This window comes from Lagenorhynchus albirostris, chromosome 2 (genome assembly GCF_949774975.1).
Source record: "Lagenorhynchus albirostris chromosome 2, mLagAlb1.1, whole genome shotgun sequence".
Classification (NCBI taxonomy): domain Eukaryota; kingdom Metazoa; phylum Chordata; class Mammalia; order Artiodactyla; family Delphinidae; genus Lagenorhynchus; species Lagenorhynchus albirostris.
Window position 1 is genome coordinate 167,039,401 of NC_083096.1, and position 24,961 is coordinate 167,064,361.

At 37.8% G+C, this 24,961-nt stretch overlaps 1 protein-coding gene across 1 annotated transcript in view; it reads right to left on the bottom strand.

Moving 5' to 3' along the window:
• Positions 1 to 24,961, bottom strand: part of CLIC4 (chloride intracellular channel 4) — an 83,884-nt gene that overhangs the window by 32,497 nt on the left and 26,426 nt on the right. The window contains exon 2 of the mRNA XM_060141035.1: positions 10,817 to 10,926. Coding sequence (XP_059997018.1) covers positions 10,817 to 10,926 — 110 coding nt within the window. The remainder of the gene's footprint in view (positions 1 to 10,816; positions 10,927 to 24,961) is intronic.

The following is a 24,961-nucleotide window of genomic DNA, read 5'->3' on the forward strand; positions in this document are numbered from 1 at the left end:
ACCAACAGAAACCTCCTGGCCCCACGTAATATCAATCTGCAAGAGCTCTCCCAGAGATCTCCATCACAACGCTAAGACCCAGCTCCACCCAACGGCCAGCAAGCTCCAGTGCTGGATGCCCCATGCCAAACAACTAGTAAGACAGGAACGCAACCCCACCCATTAGCAGAGAGGCTGCCTAAATTAATACTAAGTTAACAGACACTTCAACACCAGACGCAGCCCTGCCCACCAGAGAGACAAGATCTAGCCCCACCCACCAGAACACAGGCACCAGTCCCCTCCACCAGGAAGCCTACATAAGCCACTGAAACAACCTCACCCACTGGGGGCAGACACCAAAAACAACGGGAACTACGAACGTGCAGCCTGCGAAAAGGAGACCCCAAACAGAGTAAGTTAAACAAAATGAGAAGACAGAGAAATATGCAGCAGATGAAGGAGCAAGGTAAACACCCACCAGACCAAACAAATGAAGGGAAATAGGCAGTCTACCTGAAAAAGAATTCAGAGTAATGATAGTAAAGATGATGCAAAATCTTGGAAATAGAATGGAGAAAATACAAGAAACGTTTAACAAGGACCTAGAAGAACTAAAGAGCAAACAAACGATGAACAACACAATAAATGAAATTAAAATATCTCTAGAAAGAATCAATAGCAGAATAACTGAGGCAAAAGAACAATAAGTGACATGGAAGATAAAACAGTGGAAATAACCACCGCAGAGCAGAAAAAAGAAAAAAGAATGAAAAGAATTGAGGACAATCTCAGAGACCTCTGGGATAACATTAAACACACCAACATTCGAATTACAGGGGTCCCAGAAGAAGAGAAAAAGAAAGGGACTGAGAAAATACGTGAAGAGATTATAGTTGAAAACTTCCCTAATATGAGAAAATAAATAGTCAATCAAGTCCAGGAAGCACAGAGAGTCCCATACAGGATAAATCCAAGGAGAAACATGCGAAGACACATATTAATCAAACTATCAAAAATTAAATACAAAGAAAAAATATTGGGCTTCCCTGGTGGCACAGTGGTTGAGAGTCTGCCTGTCGATGCAGGGGACACGGGTTCGAGCCCTGGTCTGGGAGGATCCCACATGCCATGGAGCAACTGGGCCTGTGAGCCACAACTACTGAGCCTGCACATCTGGAGACTGTGCTCCACAATGAGAGGCCGCAATAGTGAGAGGCCCGTGCACTGCGATGAAAAGTGGCCCCTGCTCGCCGCAACTGGAGAAAGCCCTCGCACAGAAACGAAGACCCAACACAGCCATAAATAAATAAATAAATAAATAAATTTTAAAAAAGAAAAAAATATTAAAAGCAGCAAGGGAAAAGCAACAAATAACATACAAGGGAATTCCCATAAGGTTAACACATGATCTTTCAGCAGAAACTCTATAAGCCAGAAGGGAGTGGCAGGGCATATTTAAAGTGATGAAAGGGCAAAACCTACAACCAAGATTACTCTACCCAGCAAGGATCTCATTCAGATTTGACAGAAAAATTAAAAACTTTACAGACAAGCAAAACTTAAGAGAATTCAACATCACCAAACTAGCTTTACAACAAATGCTAAAGGAACTTCTCTAGGCAGGAAACACAAGGAGAAGAAGACCTCCAAAAACAAACCCAAAACAATTAAGAAAATGGTAATAGGAACATACATATCGATAATTACCCTAAATGTAAATGGATTAAACGCTCCAACCAAAAGACACAGACTGGCTGAATGGATACAAAAACAAGACCTGTATATATGCTGTCTACAAGAGACCCACTTCAGACCTAGGGACACATACAGACTGAAAGTGAGAGGATGGAAAAAGATATTCCATGCAAATGGAAATCAAAAGAAAGCTGGAGTAGCAATTCTCGTATCAGACAAAATAGACTTTAAAATAAAGACTACTATAAGGGATCCATCCAAGAAGAAGATTGCAAATATTTATGCACCCAACATATAGGAGCACCTCAATACATAAGGCAAATGCTAACAGCCATAAAAGGGGAAATCAACAGCAACACAATAATAGTAGGGGACTTTAATACCCCACTTTCACCAATGGACAGATCATCCAAAATGAAAATAAGGAAACACAAGCTTTAAATGACACATTAGACAAGATGGACTTAACTGATATTTATAGGATACTCCAACCAAAAACAATAGAATATACTTTCTTCTCAAGTGCTCATGGAACATTCTCCAGAATAGATCATATCTTGGGTCACAAATCAAGCCTTGGTAAATTTAACAAAACTGAAATCGTATCAAGTATCTTTTCCGACCACAACACTACGAGACTAGATATCAGTTACAGGAAAAAAACTGTAAAAAATTCAAACACATGGAAGCTAAACAATACACTAGTAAATAACCAGGAGATAACTGAAGAAATCAAAGAGGAAATCAAAAAATACCTAGAAACAAATGACAATGAAAACATGATGACCCAAAACCTATGGGATGCAGCAAAAGCAGTTCTAAGAGGGACATTTATAGCAATACAATCCTACCTCAAAAAACAAGAAACATCTCAAATAAACAACCTAACCTTATACCGAAAGCAATTAGAGAAAGAAGGACAAAAAATACCCCAAAGTTAGCAGAAGGAAAGAAATCATAAAGATCAAATCAGAAATAAATGAAAAAGAAATGAAGGAAACAACATCAAAGATCAATAAAACTAAAAGCTGGTTCTTTGAGAAGATAAACAAAATTGATAAACCATTAGCCAGACTCATCCAGAAAAAAAGGGAGAAGACTCAAATGAACAGAATTAGAAATGAAAAAGAAGTAACAGCTGACACTGCAGAAATACAAAGGATCATGAGAGATTACTACAAGCAGCTATATGCCAATAAAATGGACAACCTGGAAGAAATGGACAAATTCTTAGAAAAGCACAAGCTTCTGAGACTGAACCAGGAAGAAACAGAAAATATAAACAGACCAATCACAAGCAGTGAAATTGAAACTGTGATTAAAAATCTTCCAACAAACAAAAGCCCAGGACCAGATGGCTTCACAGGCAAATTCTATCAAACATTTAGAGAAGAGCTAACACCTATCCTTCTCAAACTCTTCCAAAATATATAGCAGAGGGAGGAACACTCCCAAACTCATTCTACGAGGCCACCATCACCCTGATACCAAAACCAGACAAAGAGGTCACAAAAAAAGAAAACTAGAGGCCAATATCACTGATGAACATAGATGCAAAAATCCTCAACAAAATACTAGCAAACAGAATCCAACAGCACATTAAAAGGATCATACACCACGATCAAGTGGGGTTTATCCTAGGAATGCAAGGACGCTTCAATATACACAAATCAATGTGATACACCATATTAACAAGTTGAAGGATAAAAACCATATGATAATCTCAATAGATGAAGAAAAAGCTTTCAGCAAAATTCAACACCCATTTATGATAAAAACTCTCCAGAAAGCAGGCATAGAGGGAAGCTACCTCAACATAATATAGGCCATACATGACAAACCCACAGCCAACATCATTCTCAATGGTGAAAAACTGAAAGCATTTCCGCTAAGATTAGGAACAAGACAAGATTGCCTACTCTCACCACTATTATTCAACATAGTTTTGGAAGTTTTAGCTACAGCAGTCAGAGAAGAAAAAGAAATAAAAGGAAACCAAATCAGAAAAGAAGAATTAAAACTGTCACTGTTTGCAGATGACATGATACTATACACAAAGAATCCTAAAGATGCTACCAGAAAACTACTAGAGCTAATCAATGAATCTGGTAAAGTAGCAAGATACAAAATTAATGCACAGAAATCTCTTGCATTCCTATACACTAACAACGAAAAATCTGAAAGAGAAATTAAGGAAACACTCCCATTTACCATTGCAACAAAAAGAATAAAATACCTAGGGATAAACCTACCTAAGTAGACAAAAGACCTGTATGCAGAAAACTATAAGACAACGATGAAAGAAATTAAACATGATACAAACAGATGGAGAGATATACCATGTTCTTGGATTGGAAGAATCAACATTGTGAAAATGACTATACTACGAAAAGCAATCTACAGATTCAATGCAATCCCTATCAAACTAGCAATGGCATTTTTCACAGAACTAGAACAAAAAATTTCACAATTTGTATGGAAACACAAAAGACCCCGAATAGCCATAGCAATCTTGAGAAAGAAAAACGTAGCTGGAGGCATCAGGCTCCCTGACTTCACACTATACTACAGAGCTACAGTAATCAAGACAATATGGTGCTGACACAAAAACAGAAATACAGATCAATGGAATGGGATAGAAAGCCCAGACGTAAACCCACACACGTATGGTCACCTTACTTTCGATAAAGGAGGCAAGACTATACAATGGAGAAAAGACAGCCTCTTCAATAAGTGGTGTTGAGAAAACTGGACAGCTACATGTGAAAGAATGAAATCAGAACACTCCCTAACACCATACACAAAAATAAACTCAAAATGGATTAAAGACCTAAATGTAAGGCCAGACACTATCAAACTCTTAGAGGAAAACATAGGCAGAACACTCTGTGATATAAATCACAGCAAAATCCTTTTTGACCCACCTCCTAGAGAAATGGAAATAAAAACAAAAATAAACAAATGGGACCTAATGAAACTTAAAAGCTTTTGCACAGCAAAGGAAACCAGAAACAAGACGAAAATAGGAGAAAATATTTGCAAACAAAGCAACTGACAAAGGATTAATCTCCAAAATACATAAGCAGCTCATGCAGCACAATTTCAAAAAAACGAACAACCCAATCCAAAAATGGGCAGAAGACCTAAACAGACATTTCTCTGTCGAAGATATACAGATTGCCAACAAACACATGAAAGGATGCTCAACATCACTAATCATTAAAGAAATGCAAATCAAAACTACAATGAGGTATCACCTCACACTGGTCAGAATGGCCATCATCAAAAAATCTACAAACAATAAACGCTGGAGAGGGTGTGGAGGAAAGAGAACCCTCTTGCACTGTTGGTGGGAATGTGAATTGGTTCAGCCACTATGGAGAACAGTATGGAGGTTCCTTAAAAAACTAAAAATAGAGCTACCATATGACCCAGCAATCCCACTACTGGGCATATACCCTGAGAAAACCATAATTCAAAAAGAGTCATGTACCACAATGTTCATTGCAGCACTATTTACAATAGCCAAGACATGGAAGCAACCTAAATGTCTATCAAGAGATGAATGGATAAAGAAGATGTGGCACATATATACAATGGATTATTACTCAGCCATAAAAAGAAACAAAATTGAGTTATCTGTAGTGAGGTGGATGGACCTAGAGACTGTCATACAGAGTGAAGTAAGTCAGAAAGAGAAAAACAAATACCGTATGCTAACACATATATAGGGAATCTTAAAAAAAAAAAAAAAAAGGTTCTGATGAACCTAGGGGCAGGGCAGGAAAGGAATAAAGACACAGATGTAGAGAATGGACTTGAGGACATGGGAAGGGGCAAGGGTAAGCTGGGATGAAGTGAGAGAGTAGCACTGACATATATATATACACTACCAAATGTAAAACAGATAGCTAGTGGGAAGCAGCCGCATAGCACAGGGAGATAAGCTCGGTGCTTTGTGACCACCTAGAGGGGTGGGATAGGGAGGGTGGGAGGGAGACGCAAGAGGGAGGGGATATGGGGATATATGTATACATATAGATGATTCACTTTGTTATACAGCAGAAACTAACACAACATTGTAAAGCAACTATACTCCAATGAAGATGTTTAAATTTTTTTTTAATTTTAAAAAAGTTAAAAAACTGGATGGTGAATACTCATCAAAAAAAAAAGAAAAAACTAAAATAAGATACAGAAAGAAAGGGAAAGACAGGAATGAAAAGGAGACACCTTATAGGAGCTAATACTTTAAGCAACTTAAGTGGCTTAATTGCAATTAAAATTTAATTCAGCACAAACAATTGGAGGCCCTCGGGCTCGTGGCTCGGTTCCAGCTGCTTGGTATAAAATGAGTACAGCACAGCCACAGGACTCTGGAGCTGGTCCTTAAAAATGACCTACTGTAACTAGTTGACTCACTAAATGGAGAGAAAAAAATAAGAAGTATGTAGACTTACACGTTAATTGAGTTCCCTTTTAAAACTTTAAAGGTGTTGATTTTCAAGGCATAGAATTATTTCATACAAATCAAGAGAATGCTGGACACCAGATGGCAAATAAGCAAAAAAAAGGTAACAACACAAATCTTTGGTTTCAGATCACTTTACTCCTATTAATTATCCTTCACTAGATTTGCTATATTCTGACTAATACTAAAGTCACTAACTGAATGACTGAATTGTGAACATCAAACCACACACACCAAGATCCCAGTTACTAAGTATTTTGTCTGTGTGTCCCGTTCAACCAGTTAAAGGATTTTATTTATTGTGATTAAATGTGGTATACTGCTGATCTCTGTCTACTTTAATGTCAACTTGTGGAGCAATCATTTTAGAACAAAATAGCACCCATGAAAAGGTATCAAATTCAGCTTTTATAATGCTCAACAGATTTTATTTATAGTTTATAAGCAGAGTTTATACTGACAACAGGTTTAGAAAACCTTTCACTAACGATCCATTTTTCTATTTCAGCTCTTAGTGGCCTCAACAGGATTTTTCATCTTTGAAATTATCTTGAAAAAGAACATAAAGACATGTGGCAGTGGCAGTGAAATTCTGTCTGTCTCTGTCTCTATCTCTCTCTGTCTCTATCTCTCTCTGTCTCACACACACACACACACACACACAGGGTATGTATACACGTGATTCAAAATGCATTCATGAGACCCATATCTTGAATTGTAGGACCATTCTAACAAGGTCTTCACGTAGCCCAAGTCAACTTTACAAAGGGGAAGAACAGAGTCTGTACTTTCCTGACTGACCAGCAGCAGGAAATGATTTCTCTAAAAGGCTGGCCTGTTCCACTCCACTTAGTCTCTCTGTATGTGTTATTCATGCTGCTGTGTACTGAAGATGTACCTGGAACTCAAAACTGATCTCTCAACTTGCTGAAGACTATTTTCAGAAGGGTAGAACCACAGACATGATAATGAAAGCAAATTACCTGAAGAATCTATTTGGAAATCAGATTTTGTTCTGAGTTTATAACTCCTTTTAAGATATACAGAACTATCAGTTTTATAGTTCTGCTGTAACATTTTAAACTATAACAAAATTGTTTAAACTATTATAGTTTAAACTATTATAATAATAATGCAAAACCTTATGCCATGATCATGGCAATTTACTTGTGGGTCTGACTCATACAATGTTACAAATGGTATGCTGACTTCTGAAGCAGAAGGAACTGGTGACACCACAAAGGATGAGACAGTTTCAATGTTTAAGGTGGGAATGGGAAAAATGAAAACAAATATTTCCCAGAATTTTAAAGTGGTCTTCTCCAATTTATCTATTTTCTCAGAGAATATCATGGAGGAGGAATTTTATTCACTGGTAATATAGCAGATATCACTGCTTTTACAATAAAAAGCTTATTTCTTAAAGTTATCATTTCCACTCTCATTTCCCAAAACCAGAAGAGTTTACCGTAACAACTATATGGCCACACTCAGCTATATCCAAGTCAATGTCTCAGTGTGTATATGTATGTGTGTCTGTCACTCTCTCTTATTACTGTTCTCACGCTTCCTTCTTTCTCTTCCCCCAACCTACCTCTCAGGCTTATCTGTGCTCTAATGATGCTGATCTCTGATTTAAGAACTTCTGAGCATAATGAAGATAATGGAAGTCTTCAAATAAAGTTCTTGATCACTGCCATGAACCTGTCAGCCACAAAGGCCCTGTAACACCAGTGTGATAAAAATAATAAATTCTATTCAATAATAGGTCTGAAAATGGTCTGATAACAGTAGTAAAAAGTACCCTGAACAGTGTTTAGCACATAATAGACAATGAAGAAATGTTAGTTTATTTTTCCCTTCTTTCTTACTGAGATTAAAAATGAGGTAACTGACCTCCAAGAAGATGAGACAGCTTGCCCAGCGAAATCAGAGACAGGGCTCTCTCCACACAGAACCAGGTCTCTACCCCTAACACTTTCTGCTATGCCATGGCTGCTCCCCTTTTGATGACACATGATAACATCCTGAAATGTGTCCCATATTTTAATATTTTCACTTATATTTACCTGAAGCTTTTGTTCAAATGGCAGTTGATATAAACCTGAATTCCTAAAGCCTGGGAACTATTTTTTTTTTAATCTGAAAGTTCTGTAATACGACTGCAGCATAAACAAAAAATTAGGTTTAGAAGTTACTCCCACAAAAGTATGAAGGCAGCACTCGCAGGAAGCAATGGGAGGTTGTTCTAAGCCTCACAGGGGCATATGCATACCACCAGCATAGTCACTAACACCGACTGAGCTTCAAAGAGAACGTGTTACACAGTGCCAGAACTAGAAACTGGCTTGTTCTTATGGATGAAATGTCATTTAACAATAATTTTTTCCGAGCAGAGAGTGGGCTTCTAAAAAGCTCTCAGTAGAGTTCTATTGCTCTCCGCCAGTTTGTTCTGGGATCAGTACATTTCACCAAGAAATTAGGCAATTATCAGGAAAAGCAGGAAAATAAGCACTATAGGCACCAAATCTTTCTCCCCCACAGCTTTCTAAAAACAATCATATTTAAAGTTTTAAAGTTAAGAATATATTATGAAAGGTACTTTTTACTACAGCATGTTTTAGTCCTCTGTGACAACTTTATTTTATTTATACTGGTTTTTTTTTTTGAGCCAACGTTCACTCTCTTGGGGTATCTTCTCTTTGAAATCTTACTTAAGACTATATATATAAGCATGTAAACTCATAGAAAAGGTCTGGAAGGATGGTAAAGAGCAAACCTAAATGCAATTATCTCTGTGAAGGGGAACCTGATGACCAAGGTTAGGGATGAAGGGGACTCATTATCATGTACTACTTGTACACTTTTAATTGACCTTAAGAAGGATTTTTTAATATGTACTGTAGACCTAAGACTTTTAAAGAAAGCTAAAGAATATAGGCTCCAGTATTAAGTGTTCTCTGTAGATTTTACACAAAGCTCTAGGAAATAAACACACGTCTTCTCTGAGTAGCAAATTTTCTAATTAGGAGGCCCTGAATCTTTCATCCTACTTCCCATGTGTCACCTTTTACATGTAGGGCACATTACTTCTAAACATATACAAATCCCCAAATATCAATCAACTTCCAAGAATAATGCCATCAAAACTTTGTAAACGAAAAGTGAAACAGATGACTTAGAAACAGCCGTTATGAGTTCACTTCCTTTTCTGAACCAGATTCCCATCGTTTATGGTTCTATTACTGGTGTGCACCACAATCAAGCACTGTATTGAGCTGTTCAAAGAAGGCTTTTTCAAAGCATGTTAGTCAACTCACTTGCTCCAAGCCAAAAATGGAATAGGAGAAATCCAAGTATTTTAAGACACACTAAGGGTGTGTTCTTGGCGGCACGGTCTATTTTTAGGAGTTATATTGGGAAACTCCCTTTGTGAATGCATGTAGGAAAAAAACAGTAATAGAAGGGTAACTATATAAATTATTTCATTCTTACAATAGCTCTGTCCAATATGAGCTAGGTATGTCTTCAAATGAGCCTGTAGTTCTTACAATTCCCAAAGGCTTATTTCTACATTCATATATATAACCAAAGGGGTTCCTGGAAGACTTTATGGCTTATTTTCAATAAATAGATTTTAAGTCTGCAAAATCTCAATTAAGTGAAGTAAAAAATAAATTTTAAGGAACTGACAGGGGTCCCAGAGAATGCTAACCTAGAACAGGGAATGGGATTACAGCTGTCAGGTAATTCTCACATTGTGATGCCCAGAAGGAGAATGTTCATGAATTCTGCTCCCCATCCAGTGATAGCCTGTCATTATTTTTTCTTGGACACTGCACATGTCTAATAAGCTTAAAAAATAAGTAGCAAAGCATTTTTTGCTTTGTGGCATTTGTGTCAAGAGGAATACATTTCCACTGCCAAATCCCAGATTTTCTATTGGTAAAAATGTTCTCAACCCTTGGTTTAAATCTTTTTTTTTTTTTAAGTATGAATGTTCTTCGCCTCAGACCTGTTTGCTAAGGGAGAATAGAAGTTACTGAGTAAAAAAAGCTTACTGCTCTCAGGGCTCTTCTCAGCCCTCTCCACTTTGGTCTGTAGAGAGAAAGTCAGAAACAACCCTTCACCTAGCAAGAACAGTCACAGGGCCATAGATAACTGCTCTTATTCTATAATTGTATTTAACCAAATATGGTTAAAATCATATTACAGAAAACTCCTATTATGCTTTGAAAAGTAGATGAAATGAAAAAGACCACAGCAGTAATCAGCCTCCAAAAATCCCACTCTTGGTTTTAAAGATCCAGATTGTATAGGCCATGTGTCTACGAGCACATTTGAGAAGTCGTCTGCTTAGAAAGTTCTGCATAGTTACATGTTTATCTGTAAAGTCAAAGATTTCACTGCTTCTACCCTAAAAGAGCTCCTGGTGCTGCTCTTGATATTATAAGGTAAACATACAATAAGCTCCTCAAAAGACTGAGAGGCCACAAGCAATATACTTACATTGTGAATTATCCATAATACTTATACAAGTTAAATGTGCCCATAAATCAGCTGAACTTTAATACATTTCTTTACAGAACATATGCAAGCAAAGTGAGGGATGAGGAGAGGATCAAACTGAGAACATCAAGTTGATCCCCAACTACAACCAAATCTTACCTTTTCAGGTCAACAGTTGTGACACTAAACACAACTCCTTTGAGCCAAAGAATCATGAAGAGCCTCTGGGAAAAGGGGCAGTTTCCTATGCTTTCACCATCACTGCCAGCCTGGAAACAGAAATAAACATTAAAAAACAAGGCCAAAGTGATGATACACAAAACAATAGATCTTTTCCTGAATTTTAGTCAAGGGTACTAGGAGATAGGAAAAGTTGCATTGTGGAAGGAAGAAATTCAGGTCTTTCATTTGCCTCTTTCTCTTTTTTTTGTTTTGGCCACACTGCACGGCTTGCAGGATCTTAATTCCCTGACCAGGGATTGAACCCAGGCCCTCGGAAGTGAAAGCACAGAGTCCTAACCACTGGACCACCAGGGAATTCCTGCCTCTTTTTCTTAAAAATGGCCAGTCTAATATAGCGCTGTCCAAGAGAGCTATCTGCAATGACAGAAATTATCTGAATTATCACTGTCCAATACAGTAGTTATTTGTGATATATGGCTAATGAGTACTTAAAATGTGGCTAGTTCAAATGAACTGAATTTTATTTACTTTTAATTAATTTATATTTAAACAGCCACACGTGGCTAATGGCAACCTTATTGGACAGCACAGGTCCAATCAATCCCTAGGGGGTACATATATCCTTGCGTCAGGGCAAAGACTATCATAGGTTTTATGAAACGTAAGTCATTTCTTGTTCTATGAAACAGTATTCTTTACAGGGCAACATGAAAAGGGAAATGTGTGCCTCTCTCCAAAGGGTAAAATAACTGCCAACCTCCCCCACATTAAGCAAAATTATTCATGGGACTTCCCTGGTGGTCCAGTGGTTAAGACTCCACACTCCCAAGGCAGGGGGCCTGGCTTCTATCCCTGGTCAGGGAACTAGATCCCGTATGCTGCACTAAGAGCCCACATGCCGCAACTAAAAGATCCCGTATGTCACAACTAAGACACAGTGCAGCCAAACAAATAATTTTTTTAAAATTATTCATTATAAAAATCCCATACCTTGTTTACACATTCCTTCAGGGAACAAGAAAATAACAAAAGATATCTTTATAATAAGTTATTTGTAATCCTACTTAATAAATGAAGCAGTTGACTTCCCTGAGCTCTACGATAACACAATTTTCCTAAAAATTAGAGTGGGACAAATCTTGAATTCCATCAAGTATGCCCCCCAAGTTTAAAAAGGAGGGAAGGGGGAGGAGGAAATGAAAGAGCGAGCAAGCAGGCTGGAAGAGAACATTCTGACACTCACTAGCAGCCAACACAGCCCTCTTCACCATAAAGTCTATGAATAGAGCCAGAAACTAACTTTCAACAAGTCACTCAAAGATGCTGGTAGAAGTACTGTTTATTATCCTGAAGTAAGTCTCAAAAACTTCAGAAGGCATTTCAGTAAAATGCTACATCAGTAAGGTCATTAATTCCTAAACGAGCGGGGAAATGGAGGGGAGTTAAAAAAAATAAAAGCAGTTACCTGATTAAATATAATACAGGGGACTCCCCTGGTGGCGCAGAGGTTGGGAATCCGCCTGCCAATGCAGGGGACACAGGTTCGAGCCCTGGTCCAGGAAGATCCCATATGCCGCAGAGCAACTAAGCCCATACACCACAACTACTGAGCCCGCGTGCCACAACTACTGAAGCCCACGTACCCTAGAGCCCCTGCTCCACAACAAGAGAAGCCACCAAAATGAGAAGGCTGCACACTGCACCGAAGAGTAACCCCTGCTCGCCACAACTAGAGAAAGCCCATGTGCAGCAACAAAGACCCAACGCAGCCAAAAATAAATAAATAAATAAATAAATAATTTAGCATGTGCACTCCTCAGGGTAAATCTGGAAAACGCCTTTGTATTAACTGCTCTCCTAAAACTCATGACAATTCAAATAAGAAGTACTGCCATGATTAAGTTTTTCCAAAGTCATAACAGCACCAGAAAATTGGCAGCTACTAGCCAGATGATGTTTTCATAACGTAGAGTGAAACTGTGGAAAAACTCGGATGTCCAGTAGTCATAAATCAAAAACTCCCTCCTTTAATCCAAGTTGTACTAATAAAATTCCATTTCAACAAAGTTAAAGAATCAAAATTACTCTCTTCAGTATGAATTACAATAAATACAACCTATTGGTACAACTGACTGAGGAGGTGAGGAGGATATTATGGTATAACGGAAAGCATACTACACTGGGAATCAGGGTATCTTATTCTGCATCCAGTTTTTATTAATGTTAAAAATGAACACATAGCATCTAAAAAAAGTATGCTTTTTTTTTACTGCTTCTAACAGTAACATATACACTCATTTTAAATTTTTTTATTAAATGAAATTCTTTAAATTCTATACTGCTTTAAAATTTTCAAAAATTTCACACACATGATTTCATATAATCCCAAAATAACCCTTTTTTACTCCTACCACTCTATTGCCCCTTCCCCCCCCACTAGTAACCACTAGTTCGTGCTCTATATCTATGGGTCTGCTTCTTCTGTTTTATTCACTAGTTTGTTGCATTTTTTAGATTCCACATATAAGTGATATCATACAGTATTTGTCTTTCTCTGTCTGACTTATTTCACTTAGCATAATGCCCTCCAAGTCCATCCATGTTGCTGCAAATGGCAAAATTTCATCCTTTTTTATGGCTCAGTAGTATTCCATTGTATACATACACCACATCTTCTTTATCCATTTATCCATTTATCTTCTTTATCCACATTTATCCATTCATCTGTTGATGGGCACTTAGGTTATTTCCATACCATCACAATTGTAAATAATGCTGCTATGAACATTAAGGTGCATGTATCTTTTTGAATTAGTGTTTTTGTGCTTTTTCAGATATACATCCAGGAATGGGACTCCTGGGTCATATAACAGTCCAATTTTTAGTTTTTGGGGAAACTTCCATACTGCTTTCCACAGTGACTGCACCAATTTACATTCCCACCAATAGTGTCCAAGGGTTCCCTTTTCTCCACATCTTTGCCAACATCTGCAATTTGCATTCTTTTTGATGATCGCCATTCTGACCGGTGTAAGGTGATATCTCATTGTGGTTTTCATTTGCATTTCCCTGATTATTAGTGATGTTGAGCATCTTTTCATGTGCCTATTGGCCATCTGCATTCCCTCTTTGGAAAAATGTCTATTCAGTTCTTCAGCCCATTTTTTAATCTGATTGTTTTTTAATGCTGAGTTGTATGAGCTGGTTATATATTTTGTATATTAATGGATATTAACCCCTTATCAGTCATATCATTTGCAAATGTCTTCTTCCATTCAATAGGTTGTGTTTTCATTTTGTCATTGGTTTCCTTCACTGTGCAAAAGCTTTAAGTTTCATTAGGTCCCGTTTGTTTATTTTGCTTTTGTTTCCTTTGCTTTAGTAGACGGATCCAAACAAATATTGCTGCAATTTATGTCAAAGAGTGTTCTATGTGACTTTTAAGTTAATCTATATCAAAGGAAGCCATTTTATAAATTTAGACAGCGAATTTAGATAGAATCCATGCTAAAGGTAAAACTTTAAAACCTCACTTATCTATGTTTTCCTCTAGGAGTTTTATAGTATCTGGTCTTACATTTAGGTTTTTAATCAATTTGAGTTTATTTTTGTGTATGGTATTAGAGAATATTCTAATTTCATTCTTTTACATGTGGCTCCAGTTTTCCCAACACTATTTATTGAAGAGACTGTCTTTTCTCCATCGTATATTCTTGTCTCCTTTGTCGTAGATTAATTGACCATAGGTGCGTGAGTTTATTTCTGGGATTTCTATCCTGTTCCATTGAACTATAAGTTTGTCTTTGTGCCAATACCATACGGTTTTGATTATTATAGCTTTGTAGTATAGTCTGAGGTCAGGGAGCATGATTTCTCCCCCTCTGTTCTTCTCTCCAAGATTGTTTTGGCTACTTGGGGTCTTTTGTGTTTTCATACAATTTTTTTAATTATTTGTTCTAGTTCTGTGGAAAATGCCATTGGTATTTTGATAGGGATTGCACTGATCTGTAGATTGCCTTGGGTGTTATGGTCATTTTAACAATATTAATTCTTCCAGTCCAAGAACATGGTATATCTTTCCATCTGTTTCTGTTGTCTTCAATGTCTTTCATCAGTGTTTTATAGTTTTCTGAGTATAGGTCTTTTACCTCTATTCTTTTTAAAATAAAAACTGAAACACTACAGAAAGTCAGAGTTCCCCTACCCTTGAACCATTCACTAGTTATTCTTCTAGATTTTTATTTTCTATGTACACACTACTTTTTTCTTTTAAACGTGTGATCACACTATACAGCTTTTTAAAATATTTTATTCCCAAACTAATATAATCAACCCTCTGGAGGCTGTAATGCCCCCACCAGGATGGTATCAGAGAAGGCCAAAGAGGAAGCCAGGCTTTAAACTCTGCCAGCCAGTAATGAGAAACCCCCCTTTTTCTTGGTTGGAAGAGAGGGAAGCAGAGGGGTGTCAGAGGAGGAGGCCTAGTAGAGTAGTCAGGACTTTCAACATCAACCAGCTGTAATGAGGCCACCTCGACTGGGGTGTCAGTGGAGACCACATGGGGAGCTGGAACCCTCACCCCTGCCCAACAATAATAAGGAGCCTTCCCACCTTGGGTATCAATGGAGGCCGAGTGGGGCACCTGGACTTCTATCTCCACTTGGATGTCTATGTCCATCTGGCTTCTCCTTCCCACTGCCGTTCTTCTCTCCCACCCCCCTCCAGAGCAATGTCAGAGAAGTCTTATTTGAGTGTCAGAGAAGTTTAAACAGAAGGTTTAAACAAGATCCAGAGTTTCACAACATAATAAGAAAATGTTCAGGTTTCAACTGAAAATCCCTTGTCATACCAAGAACCATATCAAACTGAATGAAAAAATGCAATCAAAAGATGTCAATATCAAGATGACATAAATGTTAGAATTAGCTGACAAAGATCTTAAAGCAGCCATGATAAAAATGCTTCAATGAGCAATTATGAACAGCTTAAAATAAACATAAAAATAGCCTCAGCAAGGAAATTCAAGATGCAAAGAAGAACCAGAAATTTAAGAACTGAAAAATACAATAACTGAAATAAAAAGCTCAGAGGGTGGGCTCAACAGCCAATGGAGAGGACAGAGGAAAGAACTGGTGAACTGAAAAACAGAATAATAAAAATTACCCAATCTGAACAACAGAAAGAAGATAGAAAATTTAATACTTCTTATATATTTCCATATTTTAATGTTATCTAATGGTCATTTTTGAAGGCTTCACTGTATGCTATTGACCCAACAATTTCATGTCTAGAAATTTATTCTATAGAAGCACTTATACAGATGTCCAAGGATACAAGAGGAAGGAAAAATAAAGTGCTGTTTATAATAGCAAAACACTGGGGATCTCCCAATGCCCATCAGTAAAGGATTTGTTAAATGACATCACACCACCAGAGGGTGGAGTCAGGGTTAACCCATTCGGCCTTCGCTGGCATGGGTGGAAAACAGGACCATAGATTTTTCCTGTGGTGTTTGGAATAGAGCAGCTATTGTCTGAAAGTTTTCTGTCCTGCTTAGGCTGCCCCTTTTCCTGGTTTTTTGGCTAGAGAGAGTAGCCTTTTGTGAGAGTTTTTGTTGTTGTTGTTTCTGTCTACAATTGTTGGGAGTTTCTGGGTTGCTGGGTTCTATAGTGCCAAGTCTGGGATGTATGAAGCAAAAACCCAGGAAACTCACCACCACCATCTAATCCACCTTCCCAGAAGTGGAGGTTTCTCAGATATATTAAATTTGAAAAGCAAAATTAATACAATGGATTATTACTAAACCATAAAAAAGAATGAAATAATGCCATTTGCAGCAACATGGATAGACCTAGAGATTATCATGATAAGCAAAATAAGTCAGAAAGAGAAAGACAAATACCATATGATATCGCTTATATGTAAAACATGAAACACAACACAAATGAACATATCTATGAAACAGAAACAGGCTCACATAGAGAACAGACTTCCGGTTGCCAAGGCGGGGTGGGGGGGAGGGAAGGAGTGGGAATTAGCAGATGCAAACTGTTATATATAGGATGGATAAACAACAAGGTCCTACTATACAGCACAGGGAACTATATTCAATATCCTGTGATAAACCATAATGGAAAAGAACATGAAAAAGAATATATACATGTATAACAATAATTTTGCTGTACAGCAGAAACTAACATAACACTGCAAATCAACTATATTTCTATAAAATTTACAAAAATTAAAAAACAAAATTAAAAATATATGAAAGGTGATATATACATAAAATGGATTATTTGATAATAAAAAGCAATACATTACTGATACATGTTATAACTTGTATGAACTTTGAAAAATTATGCTAAATAAAAGGAACCAGTCACAAAAGGTCATATATTATATGATTCCATTTATATGAAATGTCCAAAATAGGCAAATCCACAGAGACATAAAGTTGATTAGCAGTTGCCTAGGGCTGGTAGAGGGGAGGAAAGAAAGGGGAGTTGGGAATGATTGCTAATGGGTAAAAGGTTTCTTTTTGGAGTGATAAAAATGTTCTAAAATTAGACTGTGGTGATGGTTGCATAACTTTGTGAATATACCAAAAAAACACTGAATTGTACACTTTAAATGGCTGAACTGAATAATATCTGAATTATATCTCAGTAAAGCTGTTTTTAAAATACATAGACTCAGGACTTCCCTGGTGGCACAGAATCTGCCCACCAACGCAGGGGACACGGGTTCAAGCCCTGGTCCGGAAAGATCCCACATGCCGCGCAGCAACTAAGCCCGTGCGCTGCAACTACTGAGCCTGTGCTCTAGAGACCATGAGCCACAACTACTGAGCCCGTGTGCCACAACTACTGAGACTGCGTGCCACAACTACTGAAGTCCGTGCATCAGCCTGTGCTCCACAACAAGAGAAGCCACTGCAACAAGAAGCCCGCGCACTGCAATGAAGAGTAGCCCCCGCTCGCCGCAACTAGAGAAAGCCCGCGCAGCAAAGAAGACCCAACTCAGCCAAAAATAAATAAATATATATATATAATTTTTTTTAATCTTATAAAAAAATAAATAAAATACATAGACACAGATTACAAGTATAAATATCACATACTGGACAAAATTTTAATTTGCAATACATAGTTTTTAAACTATAACTTCATATTACAGAAAACATACATGTCTATATTTCTTAAAAATTAGAAAATCCAAATAATCAAAGCAAAAACATGAACAATACCACTGACAGAAATAACCACCAATTCCAGACAAATAATGAATTTTAGCATTCATTTAGGTTTTGTTCTTACAAAAGGGGTAGTTTTGTTTAATTTGCTATCTAGGGTTCTTCTCATACACTCACTGTTCCACACCCTTCCCCTGCCCCACCTCTGTTGTAATTCTTGAATTGCCTAATACCAGTATTTATTCAGAAACTACTTGATTAACTCCTACATTGAAGAACAGGGGTCAGTGGTAGGTGCCATAAATATTTTAATGTTTTACTAATTCAAGATTAAGGAACTGCTCACTTAGAAAACCCAGTTTAATCAGTTTTCAGAATAGTCAGATTTTAAAACACCCTAGAGGGGCTTTCCTGGTGGCGCAGTGGTTAAGAATCCGCCTGCCAATGCAGGGAACATGGGTTCGAGCCCTGGTCCCAGAAGACCCCACATGCCATGGAGCAACTAAGCCTGTGCACCATAACTACTGAGCCTGCGCTCTAGGGCCCGCGAGCCACAACTACTGAAGCCCATGCACCTAGAGTCTGCTCTCCGCAACAAGAGAAGCCACCGCAATGAGAAGCCCATGCACCGCAACCAGAGAAGGCCCAAGTGCAGCAACAAAGACCCAACGCAGCCAAAAATAAATAACTAAATTAAAAAAAAAAAAAAACACCCTAGAAAGAGAGCTTTAACTTGGTCCTCTTTATTTCTTTGTGTTTAAGGGACTGGGGGTGAGGGATGACTATGACTAGGGGAAGAGAAAGAGAAGCTGGGACCTGAAGGTAAGAATGGGCTCCTGACCATTAACTTATCAATATTTTCCTTGACATATTTTCAAGGGAATGTATGAGAACAGTGTGTAGCTGAAAGAATGAACTTTAAAACTTTAAGAGCTCACTTACCTTTAACGTGGTTTCTATCTAAATTAGCTGTCTAAATTCACAAAATGGCTTCCTTTGATTTAGATTAACTTAAAAGTCACAAAACAACACAATAAATGGGCGAAGTCACCTGGCTTCTATTATCTATTTCTTCAGAGTTTTTGCTAAACGTGCTGGAACCAAGGTTTAGAGTCTACACGTTTAATAAGCTGTTATCCTTCTACAGGGTCTGCAGAGTATGGAGGAAATAACAATGTTTAGATTAAGACATCTGGATTTGAATCCTGACTTCACTAAGTATTAGCTGTGTGACCTTTGGTAAAATACTTAACATTGTGAAACTTACGTGATATCATGAGGATCAAATCAGTTAAGGTACACACAGTTCCTGGCACATGGTAAGAGTTCAGTAAATGTTACCTGACGTTAAAGATACTTCATGCACAGAACTCAAGGCCTAACAACAGGTTCTTCAGTTCTAGCACTGTCATTAGAATCCCTAGGTTATATCATTTAGAAAATAAGAGAAGGGAATGAATCTAAGTATTTTCTACGTTAAGTTCTTCCAAATGACATATATTATGCCCTAATGCTTTAAGAAATATGGTCTATATAAAGTTTAAATAGTCCACTAAATGGAGTGAAGCAAAGATATCCTCTATTTGAGAAGGTGTCAAAAATCTCTGGCCATGTAAAGAATGTATCACTGTTTCCTGGCCATAACATATCATAGAAATAATTCTATAAATAAAGCAAAGGATATGTAATGGAAGAATTACCGTATCCCAAGCTCTGCCTGGGATGTACTTTATGTAAATAAAAGACAGCCAGCCAATGACAGGACACTGAAAGGACCTCAGTTGCTACCATTTTCTTGTTCAGTATCACCAATTCATGAAGTCTACTCTCCAGAAGAGAGCCTGTGCAATTTAGAGAACTGATTAGTTCGAAATTACATAAGGATTAGATACCAGGCTTAGATGAAACTCCAGGGTAGGCTGTTAGAGTTCATATGAAACATTTACCATGTTGAAGATGAACTCTATACTCTCCCAAAACAAGCTCTTCACATGTGTTAATCTAGTGAATCCTTATATCCTCTCACTCAGCAGAGGATGACGGTTAAGAGTTAAGAGCCAGACTCCCAGACAATTCCAGCACTTCCTAGCTGTGTGACTTTGAAAAAGTGATTTAACCTCTCTGGGCCTGTTTTTGTCTTCTATAAAATGGGAACAGTAACATGACCTACCTCACTGGATTGTCTGGAAGAACTGAATGCATTACCATATTAAAGGGCTTAGAACAGCACAATGCTCTAAAACAGGGGAACGGGGAGGGAATTGTGCATTGTATACGCTTTCATACTTTTTGATATTTGTACCACGCACACGAATCTTTCATTTAACAACAAAAAAGCAAGCAATCAAAAACCTTCCCACCCTAAACATATGAAAATTAAGTAAAACACAAGTTATAGAATGAATGTGGAAAAGCCCTGAAAACGAAAGACACCTACATAGGAGCAGGATTCTAGAACTCTTAGGATACATAAAAATCCATAAGGAAATGGGTTTAAAACACAGATTACCAGGTCTTACCTCCAGACACTGATTCAGTATGTCTGTGGTAGGGTTCAGGAATCTGCAATTTTTAACAAGCTCTCCAAACAATTCTAATTCTGATGCGTTTGGTAGGCAGACCATATTTTGGTAAACACTGACATGGAGGAAAAACATGCCAAAAAAAAAAAAAAAAAAGACTGGAAAGATGTTTACTCCATGGTTAAACTCTGAATTCCTCATGATGCCTTCTGGACTCTGCTCTTTGTAAGCCAGCAACCTAGTCACCATTTGTTGGGGTCAGATTTGATAAATAACAGCCTCCTCTCATACTCTTAAGTAATGCCACACTATGCTACCTTGCCTCACACTTGGCAAAAGCCAAGTTACTTAAACCAAACTAGCCTAGAGCCCCTTAAAACCTAGACACTCAAATTCAAGAACACTCTCATTCCACAAAAACTAAGAAGCAGAGGCAAGTACCTTTTAGTGCAAAACAATATAACATTAATGTTTCTTTATTTTTTTATTATTCTTTTTTTTTTTTTTTTTTTTTTTTTTTTTTTGCGGTACGCGGGCCTCTCATTGTTGTGACCTCTCCCGTTGCGGAGCACAGGCTCCGGACGTGCAGGCTCAGAGGCCATGGCTCACGGGCCCAGCCGCTCTGCGGCATGTGGGATCTTCCCAGACCGGGGCACGAACCCGTGTCCCCTGCATCGGCAGGCAGACTCTCAACCACTGTGCCACCAGAGATGCCCCAGCTTATCTTAAGACCAAATACAATGTCAAGGACAATTATGATGACCCAGAGTCCTTTATAGATCAAGTCCTTTATGCTTGCTGCAGGATGGTTATATCTGGTTTTAGAAGAACAACTATAAATTTTAATTAGTTTATTATACTGTTAAGTGATTTGACTTGTCAAGAGAAAAAAAGAAAAGATACTGCTGTGATTTAGGGATGAGAACCAATACTTGACTTGCAAAATAGGCTGCATTTTCCACTGAGAAACTATATAACCATGGGTAAATCACTTAATCTCTTTGGGTCTTAGTTTCCTATTCTGGAAAGGGGAGGTTGGGGGGTATGGTGGAGACTGATTTACAGAGTTAATAACTGTTATGCTGTAATACAAGATATATCCCTACTCTTAGGGAATGCACACTTAAGTATTTAGGGGTAAAGGGCTACAATGTACACAACTTACAAGAGAAAGAGTAAATAACAAAGCAAATGGGGTAAAATGTTAACAATAGGTAAACCTGGGTAAAAGGTGTCTTTGTACTGTTCCTATTCTTATAACTTGTCTGTAAGTTTGAAATTATTTCCAAATAAAGTTTTTTTCAATTATTAATCTAGTTTCCACTTCCATTCTAAATAGTTTCTAACTATATTAAAACCCACTTTTATTATGTCATTTATGTATTATCTCCAAGGGCAGATAAGTCTTTTTTAATTAAAATTTTTATTTTTTTAATCATTCATCAACCAAGTGAGGACCTACACTAAACAATGAAAATCCAGTGATAAACAAGAAAAGACATGGTTCCTGCCAAAGTTTAATCTGAATAATTTAAAAATTTGAGAATACACAAAGTAAAAATGTCACTATAGGATACAGTGAAACTCAAAATATACCCCCCAACTTTATCACAACTGTAATAATACTTGTTTAGCATTTTCTCATAAACATCCCCCAATAAATCATGATTTTGTGAGTTTTAGTCTTAAGGGCTTGCCATGTCTCCTCCTCTGAGTTGGTGATTCAACTTATAACGGGAGACTTGATGTTCTCTTGCTTTAGTCTAAATCACTGTGAATTGAGAAATCATTTAAAACTATACAAATATGTCTCTTCACTTTATTCTTAAATTTTAAACAAGGAGGGAACAATTAAAGCACAGCCAAAATTTATCATGCTTACCTATCTGAAATAACCCACTAAAATCTATAGTTATTACTAAAGTCATCAAGATGCAAAGTTACTTGAATGCTGTTAGAAGAAATAGCTAAGATACACAATTTAGCCAATTGTTTTAGCTAAATGTCAAGGTTTAGTGAAAAAGCTCTCCCACAACTATCCACAGTTAAACCTGTCAAATGGGAGTGACAATTCAATTCCAGAAGTTTCAAAGGTTGCTTGTTTCTGTTTCCTTCAGTAAGTGATCAAATTATGATTCAACTAATATAGCTAATAATTTAATTTTTTTTAACTTGTAAACATGTACAATAGCCTTTAAAAATGAGGTCTTGAAAAAGGTCTCTCTCCTCCTTTCCTATTGCCTTCCCCACCAATATCCTTGAGTGTCCATACTACTATTCCATTATCCCCTCCCATTCATCCTGTACAATAGTCAACATAAATCTGGACACTTTTGTGACTAAAATCACATTATCCTCCATCGGAAATGCCCCTGCTGCACCTGCCCTTCTGGTCAAGCTCAAGCCTCTCCCCCAAGAGAACTTTCTAAATCACTCTAGCCCAAACCAATTACCTGTCCAATTACCCGCCCAGCTTTTCAAACCCTGATGTCAACATAAATCAGCAGAGGATCTTGTTAAAATGCAGATTCTTATTCAGTAGATCCAGGGTGAGGCCCAAGATTCTGCATCTCTTACAAACGCCCAGGAACAGCAACTCTATGTTATTTTTTAAAAATTAATCATGGGGGCTTCCCTGGTGGCGCAGTGGTTGAGAGTCCGCCTGCCAATGCAGGGGACACGGGTTCGTGCCCCGGTCCGGGAAGATCCCACATGCCGCGGAGCGGCTGGGCCCGTGAGCCTTGGCCGCTGAGCCTGCGCGTCCGGAGCCTGTGCTCTGCAACGGGAGAGGCCGCAACGGTGAGAGGCCCGCGTACCGCAAAAAAAAATAATAAAACTAATAAAAAAATAAAAATCATGACTTGCCTTGTGATCTCTTAAATCACTACTGTGAATTATTACTTTAATATTCATATCTCTGCACTGTATCTCCTGAACTAGACTACAAACTTATCGACACCCCGTACTTTTTTTTTCTTTCTATAGGACTTCATCTACTGCAGATGCCTTACTATTTATTAGCTTTCTGTTGATTACTAACAGTGAAAGCCTTTGAATTACAAAAAAAGGTTATCAGTATAGAAAAAACTTATTAAGTTAAATCTTTCTGATTTAATAAGTTTTCTCAAAAAATTTAATTAGGTCTCCAAATCACCTTGGGATAGAGCTAACCAACCACAGAAGCCACACAGCACAATCTGATAGCTGCCTGCCCGAGAGCCATTCTCCCCTTTCTTTTGCTGATAGAACTTGCAACTTTTTTTTATCAGGAATCCATTCCTCCCTCCCCCAAGTGATACAGGAGATGATAACCCAATCCCCAATTCTAGGGGTAAATCCTGAGTGATTCTAAGCCAGTCATGATAGTTCCAGTCCTCTTGCCAGTGACAGACCTACTGTAATCATGTGACTCAGTTCTAATCGACAAAACAGTCCCCTGAGAAAAGTTTCTCACTCTTAAGATAAAGACAGCAGAAGAAGAAACCCTTCGATGAGAAAACTGTGGCTGATGTGGCCAACTTGATACTGCCTGAGGCTGCAACCAATACCAAAAGAGGACAGACCCAAAAGAATCACAAGGGAGCCCGTCTTCCTATTAGACTTCTTTCTTAGATACGCTGCCTTAGTGCTTCAAGACAATTTGGGGCAAAGTTTTCTGTTACTTACAATCATAAGTATCCAAACCAATATCTCTATTTGTCTCCAATTAAGACTAGCAGGAAGAATGAAAATATGTAAGTGTGGTAAGGAATGAAAAAAGAAAACTCTCAATATAAGTGAAAGGAGATATAATAACCAGGGCTCTGGTTTGTCTACAATTAATTCTATTTTCATAGGCTGCCATTTAGACTTCACTCTAGGATTTCAGTAGTCTGCCACTGAAGTTCAAGCTATGGGCTGTATTTCCTCATTCACAGAACACCTTTTATACACCTCCTTGCCTAGGACCCAGATATATTTATTCAACATTCAATACATATTTACTGAGGACCTACTATCCTCCCAAGCACTGGGAGCTGGCACTGGAGAAACAGCTGTGAATGAGACAGATAAGACATGACTTCATGAAACCTTCATTTTTATGGAAGAAACAGATAATAAATATATCAAGTTAAAAACTTTAAACTGCAATAAGTGCCTAAAGGGAAACAAAGTACTAAGAGAGATGACAAGCAGCACCTACTTTAGATAAGATGGTCATAAAAGATCTCTTAGACCTAAAGAATGAGACGAAGCCAGCCCCGCAAAGAGCCAGTATGACTAGATTGCTGTAAGTACTAGAGAACGTGGTATTGGGAGGGGCCAGATCATGAAAGACTTTCTAGACCAAATTAAGGAGTTCAAACTTACATTCACAGAGGGAATAATTTTTCATTCGTTTAACAAATGTTTACCAAGTACCTACTA